Genomic DNA, 21,611 nt, shown 5'->3' with positions numbered 1-21,611 from the left:
AGGGACAGGAAGCGATCGCCTGTCCTGTTGTCCACACGTACAGCTTCCGGACGCTGTCTCTGAAAACATTTTGGGTGTCCCGAAGCTGTGTGTGGGGACAACGGGACAGGGGATCCAAAAACGGGACTGTCCCGTTCAAAATGTGATGTATGGTCACCTTATGCATAAGGGCTGGAGGTCTCACCGGTCTTACACAGGGGAATCATAACCTCCTTTATCCTACTGGACATTCCTCTTCCTATGCAACAACAATAATAATAATAACTTTATTCTTATATACCGCCATACCCAGTGAGTTCTAGGCGGTTCACAATGATTAAACATAGTTACATGCAGTTAAGTATTAATTGAACAGATTTACATTGGTTAAACATAGTTACATGCATAGATACAAGTATCCTTCTAGCTTTCACCACCTTTTCAACCTGTTTGACCACCTTAAGATCTTCACATATTATTACATCCAAGTCCCCTGCTCCTCTTTCATGCACAAAGTTCTTCACCCCTTAAACTACAGTTTTCTCAGGTTTCTAGGTGATATTCCTTAGCAACAGCAGCAGATGAATTCAGAGACCAATGGGATAGCACACATCTACCAGCAGGCGGAGATAGAGAAACTGATTAACAGGTGGTCCTATTGGCTGGCACTCCTCCTGTATCTCCAGTATTCTCTATCTCCCAGCAGGAAATGGTTGCTATTCAACTAGCTCCTGAATTCTGGCTGTGACTGGAAAATTATTTTCTCCTGTTGAGGTTTCTCTTCAGTGAGCTGGCAATGCTATTTCTCCTGTTGAGATTTTCTCTTCAGTGAGACAGGGGTGTCCGTCTGAACGGTGCCGGCTTTAGGGGTTACACCTGGGCCCCCCGAGGTCCCTGCCTCACCCTCTCCCCATTGCTAGAGGGTCTGACTGGGTCTCAATTTTTTCTTCTTTCCCTTCTCTGTTTAAAAAAAAAAAAGGAGACCACAGTTGCTACATTCTGCTCTGTTAGTGCTGCTCATCCAGCTCTAACTGGCTTCAACCGGCCCTAACAACAAGCTTGTGAGTATGTCTGTGTTTTTTACTGTTGTTTGAACTTCAGGTTCTGTTTGGGAGTCTTAGTACTGTGGGTTCGGTCAATATACGTTTAAGGAATGATATTTTATTGAGGCTAAGTTTTATGACTAGAAATCCGTTGAGGGAGCCTGGGCTTTCCCGCCCTTTGCATGCACACGCTTGGTTTCCTTGTTGGTTACAGCGCAACAGTAGCGGTGCGATTTCATGCTTGCACTTGTACTCCTCGTTGAGTTTCAGTGCAGCAGTAGTAGTCCTGTTTATTCCAATGCTCTCTTTTGTCGGTGTTTGTCATGGCCATGTGCAGCTGATTGTGCAGGTGCCGGTTTATAGCAGCGCGCATGAGATGGGACATGTTTTTTCCGGCGCTGTGGGAAGCACCCCACCATTCTTTTGGTTATTCCCCGAGTCTTTCTTTCTATGCATGCCGCAGCAGGGTAAATTTTGTGGGGCTTGAATCTGACTATGTTTTTAGGAGCGTTGATGCGGCGGCCATGTGTCAGCGAGAATCAGGCGTGCACTTGGGTCTCTGGCGATGGTGGGAGAGCTGCAGAGTTCCAGTAGTTTATTTACAGCTGACTTTGGTCAGGGTATGCTGCGGCTTCTCTCCTTTCTGGTTCAGACAAGTTGTACGTGTTTCACCAGCTTTGGGACAAGCTTGGGCAGATTTTATGTGTCTATGTCTGTGTTCCTGCTGTATTACCTTGAAGGAAGCTGCTAGTTTAATCAGACTCTGGGGTTAGCACTCGAGGGGATTACCAGAGAGACTCTGACCTTTGCTAGGTCACCCAGTCTCGGTTTGTCTCCGGACTGAGCCGACAAAAGGCAACTCACAGCACAGTGAGATCAGCAGTAAGATAGTGCCCTGTATTTCACACGGGTATCTCATTGTCTCTCTTGGGGTCCCTGCTAGAGAGTTGCGCGGGGACAGAAATCCCACCCGTCCCACCAAAATCCCACCCGTCCCCACCTGTCCCCGTGAGGAATCCCACCCGTCCCCGCGAGGAATCCCCTCCATCCCCACGAGGAATCCCCTCCGTCCCCACCCTTCCCCGCGAGGAATCCCCTCCGTCCCCACCCTTCCCTATAAACTTCAGAAATAGTTATTTTATTTAATTATGCTACTGAATTAAAGGCTCTGGTAGAGACCCATTTACAAATAAGCAAAGAGAATTTATTAATTTGGAAATATTAATTTGGGAAGAATACATACTTTGTAAATGGGTTTCTACCAGAACCTCTAATGTAAATATAAAATATAAATACTCAGCTGATGAGAACCCACAAGCTGTCAGCTGAGGACTTCCTTTGCAATTGGCCAGGGGTCCCTTTTGCCAAGCTTGGCAGGCAGCAGTAGCATCCCTGAGTCACAGATGCTGGCATCTCAGTGGCTCATGGATGCTGCCAGCGACTGCTGCGCTTGGTGGAGGGGAGTTCTGGCCATCTCTAGAGGAGGTCCTCTGCTGGCGGTGCTTGGGGATCCCCACCAGTCACAGCAAGGGTCAGCAAGTACTTCAACACTGTAGAAATAAAACCAGAAATGCATTTCCTTTTCTTTTGAACACAAAACAAAGACATCTGCCATATACATTTCCCAAAGCTAACATATTTTAGTCAATAAATTCCGTTTTTTACCTTTTGTTTGGAGACTTATTTTTCCATAAAGTTGGTCCCAGTTTCTTTTTCCAACTTTCCCATCTTCTGTAAATTATTCTGTTACTGTCCATTGGTTCCCCCTACCATGGTCCAGAATTTATCTCTTTCTCATCTTTCCTGCCTGCCCACCAGCCCCATGCCCAACATTTTTCCTTCTATCACTCCTCTCCAGCACCATGCCACATCTCTCCCTCCATTCCCTTCACCACTATCCAACATTCCTCTCTCTTGCATCCCTTTCAATCTGTCCCATTGTTCCCTTGCCACATTTCTCACTCTCATCATATTCTGTACCTCCCTCCCTACGACCAAAAATTCTCCTCTTTCTTCCATTTGCCGTGTGTACACAACCATCTCTCTTTCCCGCTCATTGACAAACCCACACCCAATTCTCCCTTTCTATTCCCTCCCCCACCTCAGCATCTCTTTCCCTCCCTTCCTCTCTCCCCAGTTCATGACATCTGTGTCCAAAAATGCACTCCCTTCCACCTCTTCATTCGAGTCCAGATAACTGCAGGGGTTGGAGGCAGCCTGCAGCACGCCATATGTAGCCAACCCAGAAGTCTTCCCCCGAAGTCAGAGCTGACATCAGAGGGAAGGCTTTGCATCAATCTGGCTGCGGCTGAGGTGTCAGATGGGAGGGGGTAGATACTGGATGTAGGAGGTGAGAGGAGACAGACTGTAGATAGAAAGGGGGAGGGATCAGACACACTGGATGAAAGGGGAAAGATAAGACAAGCTGGAATGCCTGGGGAGAGAGAAAAAGACAGATGAAGGATGTAAAGAAAAGGAGAGGGAAGGAAGACATTGAATGGAAAGGAGGAGAGGGGGAGGATACGGATGGAAGGGAGGAAAGAGAAAGGTGGAGTAGACACTGAATAGAAGGAGGAGAAAGAGAAATTACGCAGGTTTCCGGTTAGTTCTTGGAGTCTCTATGTTTTGTGTTTCCCTTTTAAGTGTTACTGGTCCTCAGGGAAGTTCTTGTAGTTCTTCAGGAACTAAGGGACGTTGTTCCACTTACTGCATGGTGCCCAAGAAGGGGGCATTGGGCAGGCTGGATCCCATTTGCTGAATTAGTTTCTCAGGATTACACATTTCTGCAGAAAAAAACTGGAGAATATTTACATTTTCACCTATGGATTTCCGAATCTGCACTAGGTTTGCTTGCCTCTCTTGGAGCAGCACTTTCGGTTTTGGCACATGCCATTTCGCCTACCCAAAGGCTTCATGAACATTTTTAGAAAATGTGGGCAGTGGTACCGTTTTGGCGGCTACCAGGTGATTCACCTAATTTCTTCTTGACTGACTGCTTGATTCGGACGTCTTCCAGTCGGGCCATTTGACTGACACGAAAAGGGTGGTTTTCTTTTCCTCAGTTCTTTGGACCGTGAATTTTCGAATTGGCACAGCGCTCTTTTTCTCCTGTACTATTTATAGGTATATCGGGGAGATGTTTTTATTCATATAGGAGAGAAATGTGTTTTCTTCCCAGAGATCTAGAGCGATGGGTCACACTGTCTCAGGTTTGCATTCTTCTTTAGTTACCATGACCAAGAGTATGGGATTCTGTACAGGTTCTAGGATCAATGTTGCTGACTCCACTGAGAACTTCGATTTGCTTTCCCATTATATCGCTATAGCAGTCACTTTTGTTCCGGTGGTTCCCGGTATCTCAGGCTCCAATTATTTGGTAGGCTCCTCAAGAATCGCTCTGTATGATTTGGTGGCTCAGCGAGATTTCTCTTTTCAAAGGCATGCCTCGGTCTTTGCTGGACTAGCTCATGACCACCAATAATCCCGGGCTGTCGGGTTGGGGGGTTCGGTGCCTTCCATCCTCAGCTCCAGGAGTCTGGTCTTAAGAAGCGACTCGATACTTGTTCATTCTTCTACTCTGGAGCATGGTCAGGCTACAGTTTCTGGAGCTTCAGACCATTCTTCCGGAATGATGCTGAAGGTCTTTTCAGTCAGTATTATGATGGGGGTATTTTCTCTACAGCCTGGGCAGTAGGTGATGTGCTCAGTTGGCAGGTAAAGTTGTGGTTCTATTTCAATGGGTGGCAGATATTCTGTTGGCAGATCATTTTATGGGTCAGGAAAAGAGTTTGGATAGACTTTCTCTCCACGAAATCTATGTATGGCCCATTTATTGTATGTTACAGTGTACAGCACTGTGTACGCTCTAGAAAGTGTAAATGTTAGTACTAGTGAAATCTTCTACATCCTGGATATTGAGAATTTTGGTTCAGGTGTTCCAGCTCTTTTTATGGAAGTGAGATCTCCTGGAACTAGACCTCATGGCCTCGTCTCAAAATTCTTAGCTTCCTAGCTTCTTCGGCGGGCACAGGGAGTGGGAGTCAGAGGGGTTAGCAGCGTGGCTTCTTTCTCGCCTCTGGTTTCTCTTTTTTCAGTGTTTTCCCCTGGCTGATGATGGCTTGGATTTGCCATCTCAAGCTCGCTTTCAGGGCACAGTTTTTGTAGGATCTCTGGATTGGCTGCACCATCCTTGCTATACGGATCTGATGTGTCTTTCGACAGCCGGACTGTTGAGTTTCCTGGTATCTCTGGATTTGCTCACCTAGGGTCCGATCAACATGGATATTCGTACTACTTTGGTATTGCGACCTAGCTTTTGAAAAGTCATGGCTGACGTGTAAGGATTTGCGAAGCAGGTTGGTTCTTCTCTTATCCAGGTGATACAGACATCTTCACTTGTGGCTTCTGCTTCCTTTAGGAGGTTTTTCCTTTCTCGGGTACTTCTCAAAATTTGCACCCTACCAGAGTTCTTTTTTGGCACAAGTGTATTGCCAAGGGCTTAGCGTTCAATTCCCTTCAGTTTCAAGTGCCATTCTTAGCTTGTTACAAGGGCTAGATATATTGCTCTTCGATTACTTCTCAGCTTCATGTAGTTCAGTTCCTAAAAGGAGTACGGTATATTCGTACACCTCTTAGAAAGCCCTGTCCAGAGTACAGTCTTAAGGTACTTCTTCGCAGTTTACCGAAGGCTTCATTTCATCCTTGTCTTTTGAGACTCTAAAGGGCTGTGCCTTTGAACATCGGGTTTCTTGTGGCCATGGCTTTAGCTTGGCGGTTTTCTGAGTTGCAGGCCTTGTTTAGCGGGGATTCCTATTTCTGATTTACAAAATCTGGAGTGTCAGTTCGGACGGTGCCACAATTTCGGTGTCATCCTTTCTTTTATGACACTCTCACTTTTCCTTCCTTCTTCCTGGGAGGAAAATGGGGGAGACATGCTTTTTATTCACTGCATTTTTTTTTGAAAGTGCTTAGCGTTTCTCCGCGAGCCTAGGTTTTCTAACAACTTTTAGTTGTTTAGATCACCTTTTTGTATTCTTCACGGGACGCCTCAAATGTATGGTGGCGTTCAAAGCCTCCATCGCTCAATGGGTCCAGGAGGACATTATTTACGCTTGCTTGATGGCAGGGAAGCGGTTGGCGAAGGAACTTAAAAAATCTGATACTCAAAAATCTGATACTTACTCCATCTCTGGCATTCTAAGTCCTCTAAAAACTCTTCATACTTGGACCTCTAACCCCTCATTGTAGTTCCTTTCTATCCCATCTCCTGCAAACCTCTACCTTTCATTGTAGTTCCTTTCCATCCCATCTCCTGTAAACTGTGCCGAGCTCTACGAATGTGGAGATGATGCGGTATACAAACCTAAGATTTAGTTTAGTTTAGAACTTCGTGACCATTCCGCCAGAACGATGGCTACTTCCTGGACTCGGTCCAGAGGTTTTTTCCTTGGAGGAGTTTTGTCTCGTGGCTACTTGGTCTTCCGAGAGTGCTTTCTCTCAGCATTACTGGTTGGATGTGGGGGCGCATGCGGTAGATGCATTTAGTGCTTTGGTTGTTGCGGAGGCGGCGTTTGCTTCCCACCCAGATTGAGGATTGCTTTGCTACATCCCATTGGTCTCTGGATTCATCTGCTGCTGTTGCTAAGGAAGGAAAAATTATGTTCTTACCTGTTAATTTTCTTTCCTTTAGACGCAGCAGATGAATCCAGAGCCCCACCCTTTCTGGATATTGTCTGTCGTTTTTTTCTTTTCCAACTTTCGAAGTTTGCTATTATTGATGGTTGTATTCTGTATTATTGCCTTTTGAGATTTGTTATGGGAAAGAAGTTTTTTACATGCTATGCCTATTGATGGTTACGGATGCTTGGGCAAGGAGCTATACTGGAGATACAGGAGGAGTGCCAGCCAATAGGACCACCTGTTAATCAGTTTCTCTATCTCCGCCTACTGGTAGATGTGTGCTACCCCATTGGTCTCTGGATTCATCTGCTGCGTCTAAAGGAAAGAAAATTAACAGGTAAGAACATAATTTTTCCTTCTATAAATGTGTACATAAGTATGTTTTTTGCCATTTCTACATGTTTTGGTGTCTTGCATCTGTTAGAATGCTTTTCCACACTAAAATTCAGCATGAAAGTTTGGCACTACATATAGAATTCCTATGTTTGTAGACTGCAATAAGTTACGTTTATCACTTGGTGCATCTAGGCATGCCAACTGTTGATTTATGCTGGTATTCTATAATGGAATCTTGGGCAAGATATCATTACAGAACTGGCACTAAGAGCACAGCATTAAGGCACGTAGACTGGGGCACCAATGTATAGAATTACAATCCAAGGAGCAATCATACAATCTGCAACACTTTCTTTATGCCCCTCTCCTATATATCTTTTTCTGATAGTTCATAGTTGCATCTAGTGCTGTTTTTTAGAAGACCAGTGAGATGTTACTTCAAAGTATATAAGCTTAGACCTCCTCCTACCTAGCAAGGTCAGCTCTGTAGAATATTGTCCTTAGATTTCCCTACCCTAATGTACTTTCCTTTTATGTATCTTTCCTCGATAAGTATTGTAGTTCTCCCCTCCCACTGTACCACTAAGGTCTTAATAGTTAAGTAAGAAAACTGTCTGACTTATTTGTTTGTCTACAAAAGTTTTTACTATCATTGTACAACGCTTAGTATCCTAAGATAAGCTTAGTATCCTAAGATAAGGGCACTTGAAGGGGGCAAATATATGAATAAACTTGAAACTTGAGATTTATTGGACATCATTCTTGTGTATCCTGCTATTTTGTGGGCTTACTGCAAAACAGGATATTATGGTTCTGAATGTATTGGGTTGCCACAGCATGAATGATGGACTGAAAACTGAGTCATGATGTGGAATGTTGAGAAAATAACTGCTGTTAAATATAATGACACCAAAATATAAGTTGGGCATGCCCTAGGGCATTTCAGGAAAGTTAAATATGATGAAACATAATTTGCATAATGCAGCATTGGGTTCCCCCCTTCCCCCTACTTATTGGGAATGGAGGAATAAATTTTATGAGTTGTTCCTTTATGAGATTTAGGGAGATCATGCCACCTTTCGACGGTGGAAAAGATTTCAGAAGATTTGGGGCGTCTGTTTGAACTCTGTATTATCCCAGGACAAGCAGGCAGCATATTCTTTATGCATGGGTGACGTCACCGACGGAGCCCTCGGTACGGACCTTTTTAACTAGAAAGTTCTAGTTGGCCGCACCGCGCGTGCGCGAGTGCCTTCCCGCCCGACGGAGGAGTGCGTGGTCCCCAGTTTCTTCGTTTCCGCGGAGCGAAGAAGACGTGTGTTTTTTTCAACTCCGTTGAAATTCTCTTTTTGCCTTCCTGCTCGCGTTATTTTTTCGTTTTATTCACCTTCGGGTGCTTTTTTCTTTCAGTTTAAAAAAAAACAAAAAAAAAAAACTTTATTTTTTTCCCTTATTTTTCGTTCCTGCCCCGGCGGGGCCTGTTGTCACTATCCAGGCCTCGGGGTTCGATTTTGCGGAGGCCGTGTTCCCATTCATGCCCCCGCAGCCGGGTTTTAAGAAGTGCCAGCGGTGTGCACGCCCGATCTCCCTCACTGACCCACACAATTGGTGTTTACAGTGTTTGGGACCGGAGCATCGGGCGGACTCCTGCACCCGCTGTGCCACTCTTAAAAAACGCACTTTGAAGAATCGTCAAATCCAGCAAAATCTACTTTTCGGCACCGGCCCGGCTATGGACTCGACTTCTTCATCTGCCGGCACCCGTCGAAATCGGCACCGACCACTTCGACACCGCCTGATCCGTCATCGGCGCCACCGGCGCCAGGTAAGCCGGCTAAGAAGCCTTCCACCCTTGAGCGCCCTCCCACCTCGGTGGCGACACCGGTCCTTTCGGCTCCACGCCGACCCAAAAAATGCTCCGCCCCGATATCGGTGAGTGCCTCGTCATCGGCCTCCTCATCGCCGGGGCGTAGAGCGGCACCCATGGAACCAAAACAGAAAAAAGTGGTTCCGGTGCCACCCCTGGATGACCGCATCGCGGCCATCCTCCAAGACAAGTTGCAGGAACAACTACAACAGCAACTTCAGCAGCTCTTGCCCTCTATCTTGGCACCGCTGCTTTCGGTACCAGACCGGCCCGAGCCCCGCACCGTCCAACCGGTATCCACTCCATCGGTACCTTTGGACTCATCCATGCCTATTCTCTCGGCGTCGCATCTCCATACCCATGCCGAGAGTCACGCCTTGGCGACGGCCGATCCTCCTCGGGACCGGACAGGGCACCGGTCTTCCCGTGACCCTGACCGGCACCGTTCTTCCCGGGACCGAGACAGACACAGGTCTTCATCCCCCGGTACCGTCTCGGTACACTCGGGCAAGTCTCTGTCTAAAACTCACCATACCGAGCCTTCGACTCCGGTCTCTCGACACGCGCACACTGATGTCAGAGACCCGGACCTATGGGAAGAATCCCCTCCCGGTACCGAGGAGGACGCATCGTCGTCGGACGAAGAGCCTTCGGCCCCCGATACCACATCTAAGCCTGAGCAATCTTCTTTTTCTAAATTCCTCAGGGAGTTGTCGGGGGCTTTATCTTTACCTCTAGAGTCTGACTCTAAGAAGTCACAAGCTTTCCTGGAGGCATTAGATTTTGATCAACCTCCCAAAGAGTTCCTAAAGTTGCCCGTACATGACATCCTACGGGAAACTTTTTATAAAAATTGGGAGAACCCACTTTCTGTCCCTGGGGCCCCCCCCGTAAACTGGATAGCCTTTACAGGGTTATACCAATCCCGGGATTTGATAAACCCCAGCTGCCCCATGAATCTCTCCTGGTGGAGTCCACCTTAAAAAAGACTCAGGGCTCTAGTGTTTATGCCTCCACCCCTCCTGGCAGAGAGGGCAAAACAATGGACAAGTTTGGCAAGCGACTCTACCAGAATGCCATGCTTGCCAACAGGGCAAACAACTACTCATTTCATTTTTCATTCTACTTGAAACATCTGGTCCTCCAACTCTCCGCCATGCAGAAGTACCTGCCGGAACACAAGGTTCCACTATTCCAGCAGCATATCTCCAGCCTGCTCCAACTGAGAAAATTTATGGTGCGCTCTATATATGATTCTTTTGAGCTCACCTCCCGTGCATCTGCCATTGCTGTGGCTATGCGCCGCCTGGCCTGGCTCAGGGTCTCTGATTTGGACATCAACCATCAAGACCGACTAGCCAACGCCCCCTGTCTTGGGGATGAATTATTTGGAGAGTCCCTGGATACCACCACGCAGAAACTCTCAGCCCATGAGACCAGATGGGACACTCTCATAAAACCTAAGAAAAAGGCTCCACCTGCTCGTCCTTACAGACCACAGGCCTCATATCAGCACAGGTTCTCCGCTAGGCCGCTCAATCCACCTTCACAGCAACCTAGGCGGCCCCGTCAACATCAGCACACCCAGGCTCGTGCCCAGTCTAATCAACCTGCCAAGCCTCTTCCTCCTACCAAACCATCTCAGCCCTTTTGACTCCTCTCTCCAGGGCTTAGCCAGTCTTCCACCCTCATTGCCTCTTCCTCAGCCAATCGGAGGCAGGCTCCACATCTTCCTCAGCCGTTGGGAGGTCATCACATCGGACCAGTGGGTCCTCAACATCATCCGCCACGGCTACTCTCTCAACTTCCAGACTCTTCCACCAGACAATCCTCCCGTAGAGTCTGCTTCTCATTCAACTCAAACCCCCCTCCTCCTGAGGGAGGTCCAATCCCTCCTTCTTCTCAATGCCATCGAAGAAGTGCCTCCGGAACAAAGAGGTCGGGGATTCTACTCCCGTTACTTCCTAGTTCCCAAGAAGACAGGAGACCTCCGTCCCATTCTCGATCTCAGGGACCTCAACAAGTGTCTAGTCAGGGAGAAATTCAGAATGCTCTCCCTTGCCACGCTTTACCCTCTTCTATCTCAACACTACTGGCTATGTTCCCTGGACCTCAAAGAGGCCTACACTCACATCCCGATCAATCCGACTTCACGTCGCTACCTGCGATTCCAGGTGCACCACCGCCATTATCAGTACAAAGTGCTACCTTTTGGCCTCGCTTCATCACCCAGGGTGTTCACCAAATGCCTCATTGTGGTGGCGGCCTTCCTCAGGTCTCACAACCTCCAGGTGTTTCCCTACTTGGACGATTGGTTAGTGAAAGCGCCTACGTCTCCACTTGTGCTACAAGCCACTCATCATACCATCTCTCTCCTCCATCTCCTGGGGTTCGAGATCAACTACCCCAAGTCACATCTGCTTCCCACTCAGCGCCTTCAGTTCATTGGAGCAGTTCTCGACACTACACTAATGAGGGCGTTTCTCCCCTCCGACCGTCAACGGACTCTGCTCCACCTTTGTCGTCAGGTACTCCTTCATCACTCCATTTCGGCCAGACAGATGATGGTCCTCCTGGGCCACATGGCCTCGACGGTGCATGTGCTTCCCCTGGCGCGACTCCACCTCAGGACACCTCAATGGACTCTGGCCAACCAGTGGTCACAGACCTCGAATCTTCTTTCTCATCCCATCTCTGTGACATCGTCTCTTCAGCGATCTCTACAATGGTGGTTGAACTCCTCAAATCTTTCCAGGGGCCTTCTCTTTCATCTGCCCCCTCATTCCATGATCATCACCACGGATGCCTCCCCTTATGCATGGGGAGCTCACCTGGGAGATCTACGCACCCAAGGTCTTTGGACCACGCAGGAGCGTCTACATCACATCAATTTCCTAGAACTGAGAGCCATGTTCTACGCTCTCAAGGCCTTCCAGCACCTTCTCTGCCCTCAGGTTCTTCTCCTGTGCACAGACAATTAAGTCGCCATGTACTACATAAACAAGCAAGGCGGCACCGGATCTCGCCTCCTTTGTCAGGAGGCTCTCCGCATTTGGACCTGGGCCATGGCCCGCAGTCTCTTCCTCAAGGCTGTCTATATCCAGGGCGAACAGAACTCCCTGGCCGACAATCTCAGCCGCATCCTTCAACCTCACGAGTGGACTTTGGATCCTCCCACGCTCCACTCCATCTTTGCTCGCTGGGGTACTCCGCAGGTGGACCTCTTTGCAGCTCCTCACAACCATCAGCTGCCCCAGTTCTGCTCCAGACTCTTCTCTCCTCACCGTCTGTCCCCGGATGCATTCCTGCTCAACTGGACGGATCGGTTCCTCTATGCCTTTCCTCCACTACCTCTGATGTTGCGGACTTTATCCAAACTCCGCAGGGACAGGGCCACCATGATTCTCATCGCTCCTCGGTGGCCTCGCCAACACTGGTTTCCTCTTCTGCTTCAGCTCAGCGTCAGGGAACCCATTCCTCTTCCTGTGTTTCCTACTCTACTTACGCAACAACGTCAGTCTCTGCTGCATCCCAATCTGTCTTCGCTCCACCTGACAGCTTGGTTTCTCTCGGGCTGACCTCTCCAGGAAATCTATCTCAGCCTGTCCGTCTCATTTTGGACGCCTCCAGGAAACCGGCCACCCTCCAATGTTACCATCAGAAGTGGACCAGGTTCTCCTCTTGGTGCCTCCGTCATCATCACAACCCCACCTCTTTAGCGGTGGAAACTGTCCTGGACTACTTGCTCTCCCTGTCCAATGCAGGCCTCAAGTCTTCCTCAATCAGAGTCCACCTCAGTGCCATCACTGCGTTTCATGAACCTATCCTAGGAAAACCTCTCACGGCTCATCCTCTGGTTTCCCGATTCATGAGGGGCCTCTTCAATGTCAAACCACCTCTGAAGCCTCCTCCGGTCGTCTGGGACCTGAATGTGGTGTTATCAGCCCTCATGAAACCTCCTTTTGAGCCTCTTGCCACAACTTCGCTCAAACTTCTAACATGGAAGGTGCTTTTCCTCATTGCCATCACCTCTGCCAGGAGGGTTAGTGAGATGCATGCACTGGTCGCCGATCCACCGTTCACTGTTTTTCACCATGACAAGGTGGTTCTGCGTACCCATCCAAAATTCCTTCCCAAGGTAGTCTCGGCTTTTCACCTCAACCAGTCCATTGTGTTGCCTGTCTTTTTCCCGAAACCTCATTCACATCCGGGGGAACAGGCATTGCACAGTCTTGATTGCAAGCGTGCCCTGGCTTACTATCTTGATCGTACAAGGGCTCACCGCTTGTCCCCTCAGCTCTTCCTGACCTTCGACCCTAATCGCCTAGGTCACCCGGTCTCTAAACGGACGCTATCCAACTGGCTTGCAGCTTGCATTGCGTTCTGTTATGCTCGGGCCGGTCTGTCACTGGACGGTGCTGTCACTGCCCACAGGGTGAGAGCTATGGCCGCTTCTGTTGCTTTCCTCCGCTCCACACCCATTGAGGAAATCTGCAAAGCTGCCACCTGGTCCTCAGTTCACACATTCACTACTCACTACTGTCTGGATACTTTCTCCAGACGGGATGGGCACTTCGGCCAATCTGTACTTCAGAATTTATTTTCCTAATGGCCAACCATCCCTCCTCCCTCTTTATTAGCTTGGAGGTCACCCATGCGTAAAGAATATGCTGCCTGCTTGTCCTGGGATAAAGCACAGTTACTTACCGTAACAGGTGTTATCCAGGGACAGCAGGCAGATATTCTTACGTCCCACCCTCCTCCCCGGGTTGGCTTCTTAGCTGGCTTATCTTAACTGGGGACCACGCACTCCTCCGTCGGGCGGGAAGGCGCACGCGCGGTGCGGCCAACTAGAACTTTCTAGTTAAAAAGGTCCGTACCGAGGGCTCCGTCGGTGACGTCACCCATGCGTAAAGAATATCTGCCTGCTGTCCCTGGATAACACCTGTTACGGTAAGTAACTGTGCTTTCTAGAGCAGTGGTTCCCAACCCTGTCCCCCATGCATATTCATTAGGGCTATCCTGAAAACCTGATTGGCCTGGTGATCCTCCAGGACAGAGTTGGGAACCACTGTTCTAGAGCCCGTATTATAGCTTTGACACTTAGTTAGGAGTTTGACACTCTGCTGCATCTCGGGGGGGGGGGGGGGAAAGGGGAGAGAGGGGGTGTGAATTGCTGTTTTGGGAGGGGGTGGATATAGTTGTTTGTGGATGTCCGATGTAATAAGGAACCAATTCTTGGACATTGGAGTGTGGTATTGGGGTAGGGGTAGTGTGGTATGGGGAGGTAGGGGGATGGGGGATTTTTCTGGAGCATTTTATGTTTTGGGGGTTTCTATTGTCTGTTTGGGATGGAGGATGGGTTTTCTTGGTGGTGATGGTTGGCAGTTTCGGGGGGAAGTATTGTTTGGGATCTGTTTACCTTTGTGGTGTTTTCTGTCTGCTGTTTGAGGGGGAGGGAGGCATATTACATGAAAAATCTGATGACTTGGATTGTATGATTTTTGTTGACTGGCTTGGTATTTACTCTGTTGACATTGCTTGTTCTTTGTTTTGTTGTTGTCATCAATAAAAATGGTTTAAATATAATGAAACATAATTTTCATAGTTTTTTTCCCTCTCCCCATTTAAAAAAACTTTCAGCACAATTTGATTATTTCTGTAGTAAGAAAAGAGAAGCGATGTCTTCAGGACCTTCCAAGATATCAGGCCCCATCCCTCCTGACCCCACACTCTTTCCAGACTACTACAAACGACCTGCCTCAGGTAAGCACCTAGAAATGTATAACAATTGCATTTTGCTTTTCCTTCAACCAGTGCATCAACCCCTAAACTGCATGATATATGTGGGGCTGCTGAAAGTGCCCCAACTTTGCTGGTTGGGCTGAGAAGTCTCCATTGAAGGCTATACGCTTAATCAATGATTTTCCATTTTTCATTCTGTTGGAAAAATACAGAATGAAAAAAGTAGAAAATCACTGGACTAAGTATATAGCCCTCGATGGCAACTGCCCCAACTTTGTTGATTGGGCTGAGAACTTTTCAGCGGCCCTTCGCAGTAGCACATTCCTAGTATGAGGATGCATAAAAGCTTCTGAAAGCAAAACAAAGAAGGAACAATTTACATTTTTTGTATAAACTGATTTGTCTGACATGACGTGCATTAACTTAGTGACAAAGTCAGGATTAGAATTGATGAAGATGAAGTGACTCACATTGGAAGCTGATGCAGAAACCTTGCATTAGTCGTTTGTTAACATTTAGTGCATGACTTCCCAAACAAGAATAACACCAAAATATTGCTCCCTAATGCAGTAACTAATTGCTCCCTAATGCAGTAACCCTAATGCAGTAATTAAATAATATGCAATTGGCCCAGCACAAAAAACATGCCCTGATGTGAAACAACACACTGTGTATGTTCATATGATCTGCCTTTCTCTCCGATGTCAGAATTGATGGCAGCGGGAGGAGGGGGGGAAGCTTGTGAGCTGGGCGAGTGCAGCGACACACTGCATGCGACCAGCTAACAAGCCTTCCCCCGACGTCAATTTTGATGTCGGAGAGAAATTTCTGTCCCAGCCAGCCAGCGATTGACTGGCCCAGAACTTTCTGTCCGACGTCAAATTTGACATCGGGGGCAAGGCTTGTGGGCTGGCCGCTGCATGTGCCATGGCCCATCCCCTGTTCCGAGTTGCTGCTGGGGAGGGATGGAGCGTGTTGGCTCCGGACTAGCGTGGGGGGTGGGGTGCAGCAGGCATGCAGACAGAGGCAGGGGGCATCCCTGGTGGCAGCAGCTTCAGTGGAGGGATCCCTGGTGGCGGCCAGGCCGCGTACCCCAAGAGGCAACCCAAGCATCCCCAAGGGTATGCGTACCGCATGTTGAGAAACATTGCTCTAAGATATGCCTGATGAATCACTTTCCTAAGGGTAACCCCTGCTCACAAATCTTTCATGCAACATATCCGCCTTCAGTGTTCTCCCCAGAAATTTTTTCCAGCCGGGTGGCATGAAAAAGTAGCCGGGTGGGGCGGGGCGGGGAAATTTGGTAGTGGGGAAAATTAAATGTATACTATTTTTATTAGTTAATTATTATTATTTTCCAATGCTCGATATGACTTCCTTTTTTAAGGTTTGACACTTGTGCCAGAATATTTTTACTAAATTTAAGAAGTATCCAATTCTAGAAGTGAATAATTAGATATTCACTCTCTTTCAAATAGTATAGAGGTTTAAAAAACGGAAATGCGTTAATGAAGTCATTAGGTTCAATCTAACCATTTATTTCTGCATGAATTTAAACAACTAAAAAAAAGATAAATATAGCTCATCCAGTCATACAAGAAATGGCTGTACAACACCTCTAATAATATTTTAATCACTAGGTTCCTTCCTGAGGTCTCACTGAGGATATGAAATAGATGCTATCCCCACTTCCAGACCTCTTCCACATAATTTATGGAGAGGTGTTACTGAGCCTTGAAGGGCACCTGTGTGATTGATCTTTATCTGTTTCTTTTTTATTTTGCTATAGTGCAAAGTAAGAGCTAGGGCAAAACAGTATAGGTAAAGATGCAGGTAATAATTAGCAATGTATTAAAAATATTTTATTTTTATTTGCTTATAATATCATTTGAAAGCTACTTGATGATAATACAACTTTAATTTAATTCTTTATAATGTGTGTCTGTGTGTTGGGGGGGGGACAACACCTACGTCAACAGTAAAGTTAGAATAGAGTCATTAAATCCAGTGGTGTACCTAGTATATATGACAGCCAGTGCTAATCATTTTTTTAACAACCCCCTCCTCTATATAAAAAATATATTTGTAGTAATAATCCATGAGTCACACAATAAGGGTGCATCTAGGAAAAGGCAGCATCTTAAACACTGCAGTGAGCACTAGAACACCAACACACGTATTGTAAAACTAAACAAACCAGATCCTACACAGTCAATTGATCCTGTAGTCGATGCTAACAGAAAGCCATGTCCTTTTCATACACACAGAACACAGATACACCCTCGCCCAATATGGAATAATCACAAACTAAAAATAGAAATATGTAGTCAAAAGTTAAACTGAACCAAGAAACCAGACTCTGCATACAATGCAACACCACAGTGACACATGTCCTCTAATACTGTGCAAAATATAAAGACAGTAGATGTAAATTTGAAAAAAACTTCTACCTAACAGTCACCACTTTACAAATTAACAAATAGAAATAAAATAATGAGAAATATGAAAATACCATTTTATTGGACTAATCCATTTTTCAATTAGCTTTCAGAGGCCAAATCTTTCTTCAAGACAGTACAGTATACAGCTGTTATGGTATCCTGTCCTAACCTGAGGAAAGGGGTTTATTCCCTCCCAAAATTGCCTTATTTCCATTTCCTATTGATAAATTTTAATCAATACAGTTACAATACTATTTGATTCTACGTAAAGCAACATAAATAATTTTTTTTCTACCTTTTGTCATTTCTGCTTTAGTCATCTTCTCTTCACTCTCTTCTTTCTATTCAGCATTTGTCCTCGCTCCCTTCCATGCAACATCTGTCCTCTCTCTTTGACCCTTCCACCCAGCCTCTACCCTCTCTCTACCCCTTCCATCTACTGTCCACCCTTTCTCTACCCCTTGCATCCACTGTCCACCCTTTCTCTGCCCCTTGCATCCACTGTCCACCCTTTCTGCCTTTTCCATCCAGTGTCTGCCCTCTCTCTGTTCCATATGGTATCTTCCGTCTTTCTATGTCCCTTCAATAAACTCTATATCCTGTGCCCTTTCTCTCCTTTGTACATGATTTATTTCAGCTTCAACCCCTTTCCATTTTTTGTCTCCACCCCTATGCTCTGGCATCTCTCTCTTCTCCTCTCCTTCCTTCCCACTCCACCCCATGGTCTGACATCTCTATCTCCTTCCCTTCTCTCCCCCCCCCTCTTCAGTATCTGCCTCCTGTCTTTCCCCTTTGGTCTAGGCCTCTCTCTTTCTCTCCATCTTTCTTCTGTGAGGAGATCATGTTGATCTTGAACACTGAATAATTCTTCCACATTCTCCATATCACTGTACTGTAGTCTGGTCCAGCAGACTGCTTTGGCACTATTACATGGGTAATAGTAAATTCATTATGCATCAGCTTTCTACACAGAATGCCACAAGTCTCTATTTCTTGTGCTGTGCCAGCGTCAGAAACTTGTGAGACAGATCCCTTGGCAATACTATACTTCGGAGCCCTTTGACCATCTGGTTTTATATGGTTGCAGGATTTAAAGCTCTGTTTACTGGAGGAGACTTTCCAGCATACATAGTTGCATCACTCTTAAGGATCTGATCAGAGATTACATTAGACAAGGTGGTATTTTTAGGCATGGAAAAACAGGACGTGTTCTCCTCAATCTGCTCAGATGCCTTCAAATGCCCTTTAATATTCGTCTGATCTCGGGCTAAATCTTGCCTCCTGAGCTGATCTTCAAAGGAGAGCGGAGTGAGAGCCATATCGGCAGTGAGATCCGTTTTGGGCCGCATGTTGTGCAGGGCTGGACTAAGGCAAGTTGTAAGCTTCCTTCCATCGCTGACCTATCTTCAATAAGTCAGCAACGGAAGGAAGCTTACAACTCGCTGCTCTTGCTTGCTTCGGGCCTTCCTCGTTGCCGGGTCCTGTCTACTTTCGGAAACAGAAAGTAGACAGGATCCGGCAGCGAAGAAAGCCCGAAGCAAGCAAGAGCAAGTTGTAAGCTGACCTGTCTCCTATAGTGAACCCATGCTCCGGGGTGTGTGCATGCCGACTTCCCTTCTCTTCCTCCGTCAAGACGTGACTTCCGGTTTCGGAGAGAAGCAGCATGCACATGTTAGAGCCCCGGAGCATGGATTCAAGTCGCTTGCTGGCGTTAAAAACTAAAAAAAAAAAAAAAAAAAAGTCAGGCTCCTGCGATTCAGGCTGTGCCGAGTCAGCCCGGTAAATCTCCAAGCCGGTGAGAAGGGGTTTTTAAAAAAAAATGTTGAGCAGAAGGCGGCAGCAGCAGCAGGATTGCGATCGAGATTACAGCCGGGCGCTCATCTAAATTAGCTGGGCGGAGCGCCCGGCTGAAAGGCCCTGGGGAGAACACTGCGCCTTAGATTTAAACTTCTCAAGGGTAGAGCATATTCTTCTTAACCTAAGAAATTGGCTTATTGGTAGATTATACTTTAGCCTGTAAGGATGGAAACTGGCAAAGTGCAAAAATGTATTCTATGCTACTGGCTTCCTATATATTATGGTCTGGAAAGTATGTAAACTCTTTTTAATAGATATATCCAAAAATTCAATCTGATGACAATCATATGAAATTTTAAAGTGCAGACAGGGTTCTAATGAATTCAACCATTCCACAAATTGAATGAGCTTTTGTTCTGTCCTTGTCCACAACAACAGGACATCCAAGAATCTGCGCCAGAGGGTAATATATTTAAAAAATGTAGAGGTATATAAAAATCGTTCCTCAAACTCGCCACATACAGGGTAGCTACTGAGGGCGCTAGGGTGGCAGCCACTTCTCCCACCTGTTGGAAATATTTTCCTTCAAAGGAAAAGTAATTCTGTGTAATAACCTATTCTCAACCAATAAAGTAATTTGATACCACAATCCAAAAGTCAAAATACAAAACCAGAAGTGAATCTTGTTAATAGCCAAAAAACATTAGAAAATGAAAATATGAATTATGTAATTCTTTATTATTAATAAATCTTCTTTATCAATAAATCAGCCCCAAGAGAGTGGAGAAAAGATTTCAGAAAGGTTGTTAGTGCATACAAGTCAGCTGGAATCGCTGTTCAGCTAAAGCAACCATATTCTAATCATTGATCCTCCGCCACCTCCGTAAAGCTTTAAATGTGCAAACTGCAATGTTATATTTTAGGTATGCAAAAATGCAAATCTTTAATTGTTCAAAAAAAAATTTTAATAGTATTTTTTTTAAAAAATTTATATATATATATATATATATATATATATATATATATATATATATATATATATATATATATTGTGGCCGGGCCAGATCCTGAGTAGGTGGGAAACCCCGGCTCGGACCACAGGTAAGATTTTAGGAATGCCTTTTGTATGGTTGGTTAAAGGAAAACCCGGACATTGGACTTTTCATAAAACTTCACCGGGTTTATTAAAGTGCAAAAAAAGACTTCACTGAACGCACAGTTGTCTCGGGGCAAAATCATTGAGTTCACAGTATATTACACAAGTCCCGGTCACGCTGGATGTGCCTCTGCCTGGGACGGTCAATCTTCCTCAATATTGAAATCATAAAACAAAAATCAGAACAATGCTTCTGCAGTTTCTTCACTGCCTCTGTTGGGTCCCCTCTCAGGACTAAGGCTTCTCCCAGCCAGAGTTGGTTGGCTAATTTACAGCTGAGCACAACAGGTGCCAGCAAGCTTTCCACTATACTTTCAGAAAAAACGTTTTTGACTTTTATTACTTTTCCTCTTTCTCACCTGGTCCCTCCCTTTGAAGGACGTTCACAACCTGAACACAGGTTGTGCGGGCAAGCCTCCCTTATGCTGAAGGTCTTCTAGCCCACCCGAACATGCCCCTAACATCCAGAACTTTAATTCAAAGGGCATCTAGGAGAACTGAGGTTCCAGGAATTACTTTTGCTTTGCTTAATTAGGCACTGTTGCCATGCCTTTTCCAGCTCAAGACTCCATGTCCATGTCTTCTCCACACATGTATTCTTCAGTGCCTTCCTCACTGAGCATTTCCTATGCTGGCTCCAGGGCACTAGGGCTCTCTATGAAGTCCTGCGCTTCTGCCAGTTCTTCCCATCCCCCTCTCTGGATGCTGGCCAGCCCTCTCCAATCGTTTTCCCCTTCAGTTACACCTTCCAGCCCCTCACCCCAAAATGTGTTAGGAAAGGGATTGTACTTCCCTGATGGGCTGGCTTCCTGGAAACTTTCTTGGCTGGCTCGGGGAAGAAGGGAGATAGCAGCTCTCTTGGAGTCCTGCTGGGCTCCTGCACTCTGGAACAGCTGAGCCGCCTCCTCCCTCCTGATTACTCTGCCTTCTGCCTATTTGAGGTTTGCATGGTTGCAGGGCTCGGGGACCAGCTCCACCCCCTTCTGCCTTGATCACCTGTTTCTCCCTAACCTTGGGAAAGAAGTAATAGGGACTGAATTGTGATTTCTGTGCCTTCCCTTCCTGAATTCCAGGCTGGTTCCTCCCCTGCTTTTCCTCCCTGCTATTTGGTGGTACTACCCTACTGCTTTTCCCAGGGTAAACGGGCTTTATTTTAGAGCTTACAGCCTTAAGGGCTGTATTTCTGACTGGACCCCCAGTCTTTTTACCTGTGACAGGAGCTTCCCTGTCACAATATACATATATATATATACTAGTGTTTAAGCCCGTTACAATAACGGGTGCTAGAGTAGATGTCTGTATGTCTTTTTTTGTTTTTTATTTGTCTCTCTCTCTCTCCCTGAACGCTGTCTGTCTGTCATTCTTTGTGTCTGTGTCTCTCCCTGGTCCCCTGTCTGTGCGTCTTTCTTTATGTCTGTCTCCCTGGCCCCCCTGCTTGCCAAAGCAGCCTCCTTTCCCTCTCCCCCTGTTGTGCAATACCTGCCTGCTTCTTGGCCCCCTTCTGTTCCCCCCCATGATTGCTCTCTGCCCCCAGAACAACCATCCCTCCAAAGCAGCCCCCTTTCCCT

At 46.6% G+C, this 21,611-nt stretch overlaps 1 protein-coding gene across 2 annotated transcripts in view; it reads left to right on the top strand.

The window, feature by feature from the left end:
- The window catches only part of ENKD1 (enkurin domain containing 1), a 248,980-nt gene that overhangs the window by 6,409 nt on the left and 220,960 nt on the right, over positions 1 to 21,611 (top strand). The window contains exon 2 of one of the 2 annotated variants that reach the window (XM_033943272.1): positions 14,548 to 14,670. In XM_033943272.1, coding sequence (XP_033799163.1) covers positions 14,586 to 14,670 — 85 coding nt within the window. In that variant the 5' untranslated portion in view covers positions 14,548 to 14,585. The remainder of the gene's footprint in view (positions 1 to 14,547; positions 14,671 to 21,611) is intronic. The other variant, XM_033943270.1, reaches the window with a different exon arrangement.

The sequence above is a fragment of the Geotrypetes seraphini genome, chromosome 4, assembly GCF_902459505.1.
Source record: "Geotrypetes seraphini chromosome 4, aGeoSer1.1, whole genome shotgun sequence".
Classification (NCBI taxonomy): domain Eukaryota; kingdom Metazoa; phylum Chordata; class Amphibia; order Gymnophiona; family Dermophiidae; genus Geotrypetes; species Geotrypetes seraphini.
This window is presented reverse-complemented; position numbering and strand designations above follow the sequence as displayed.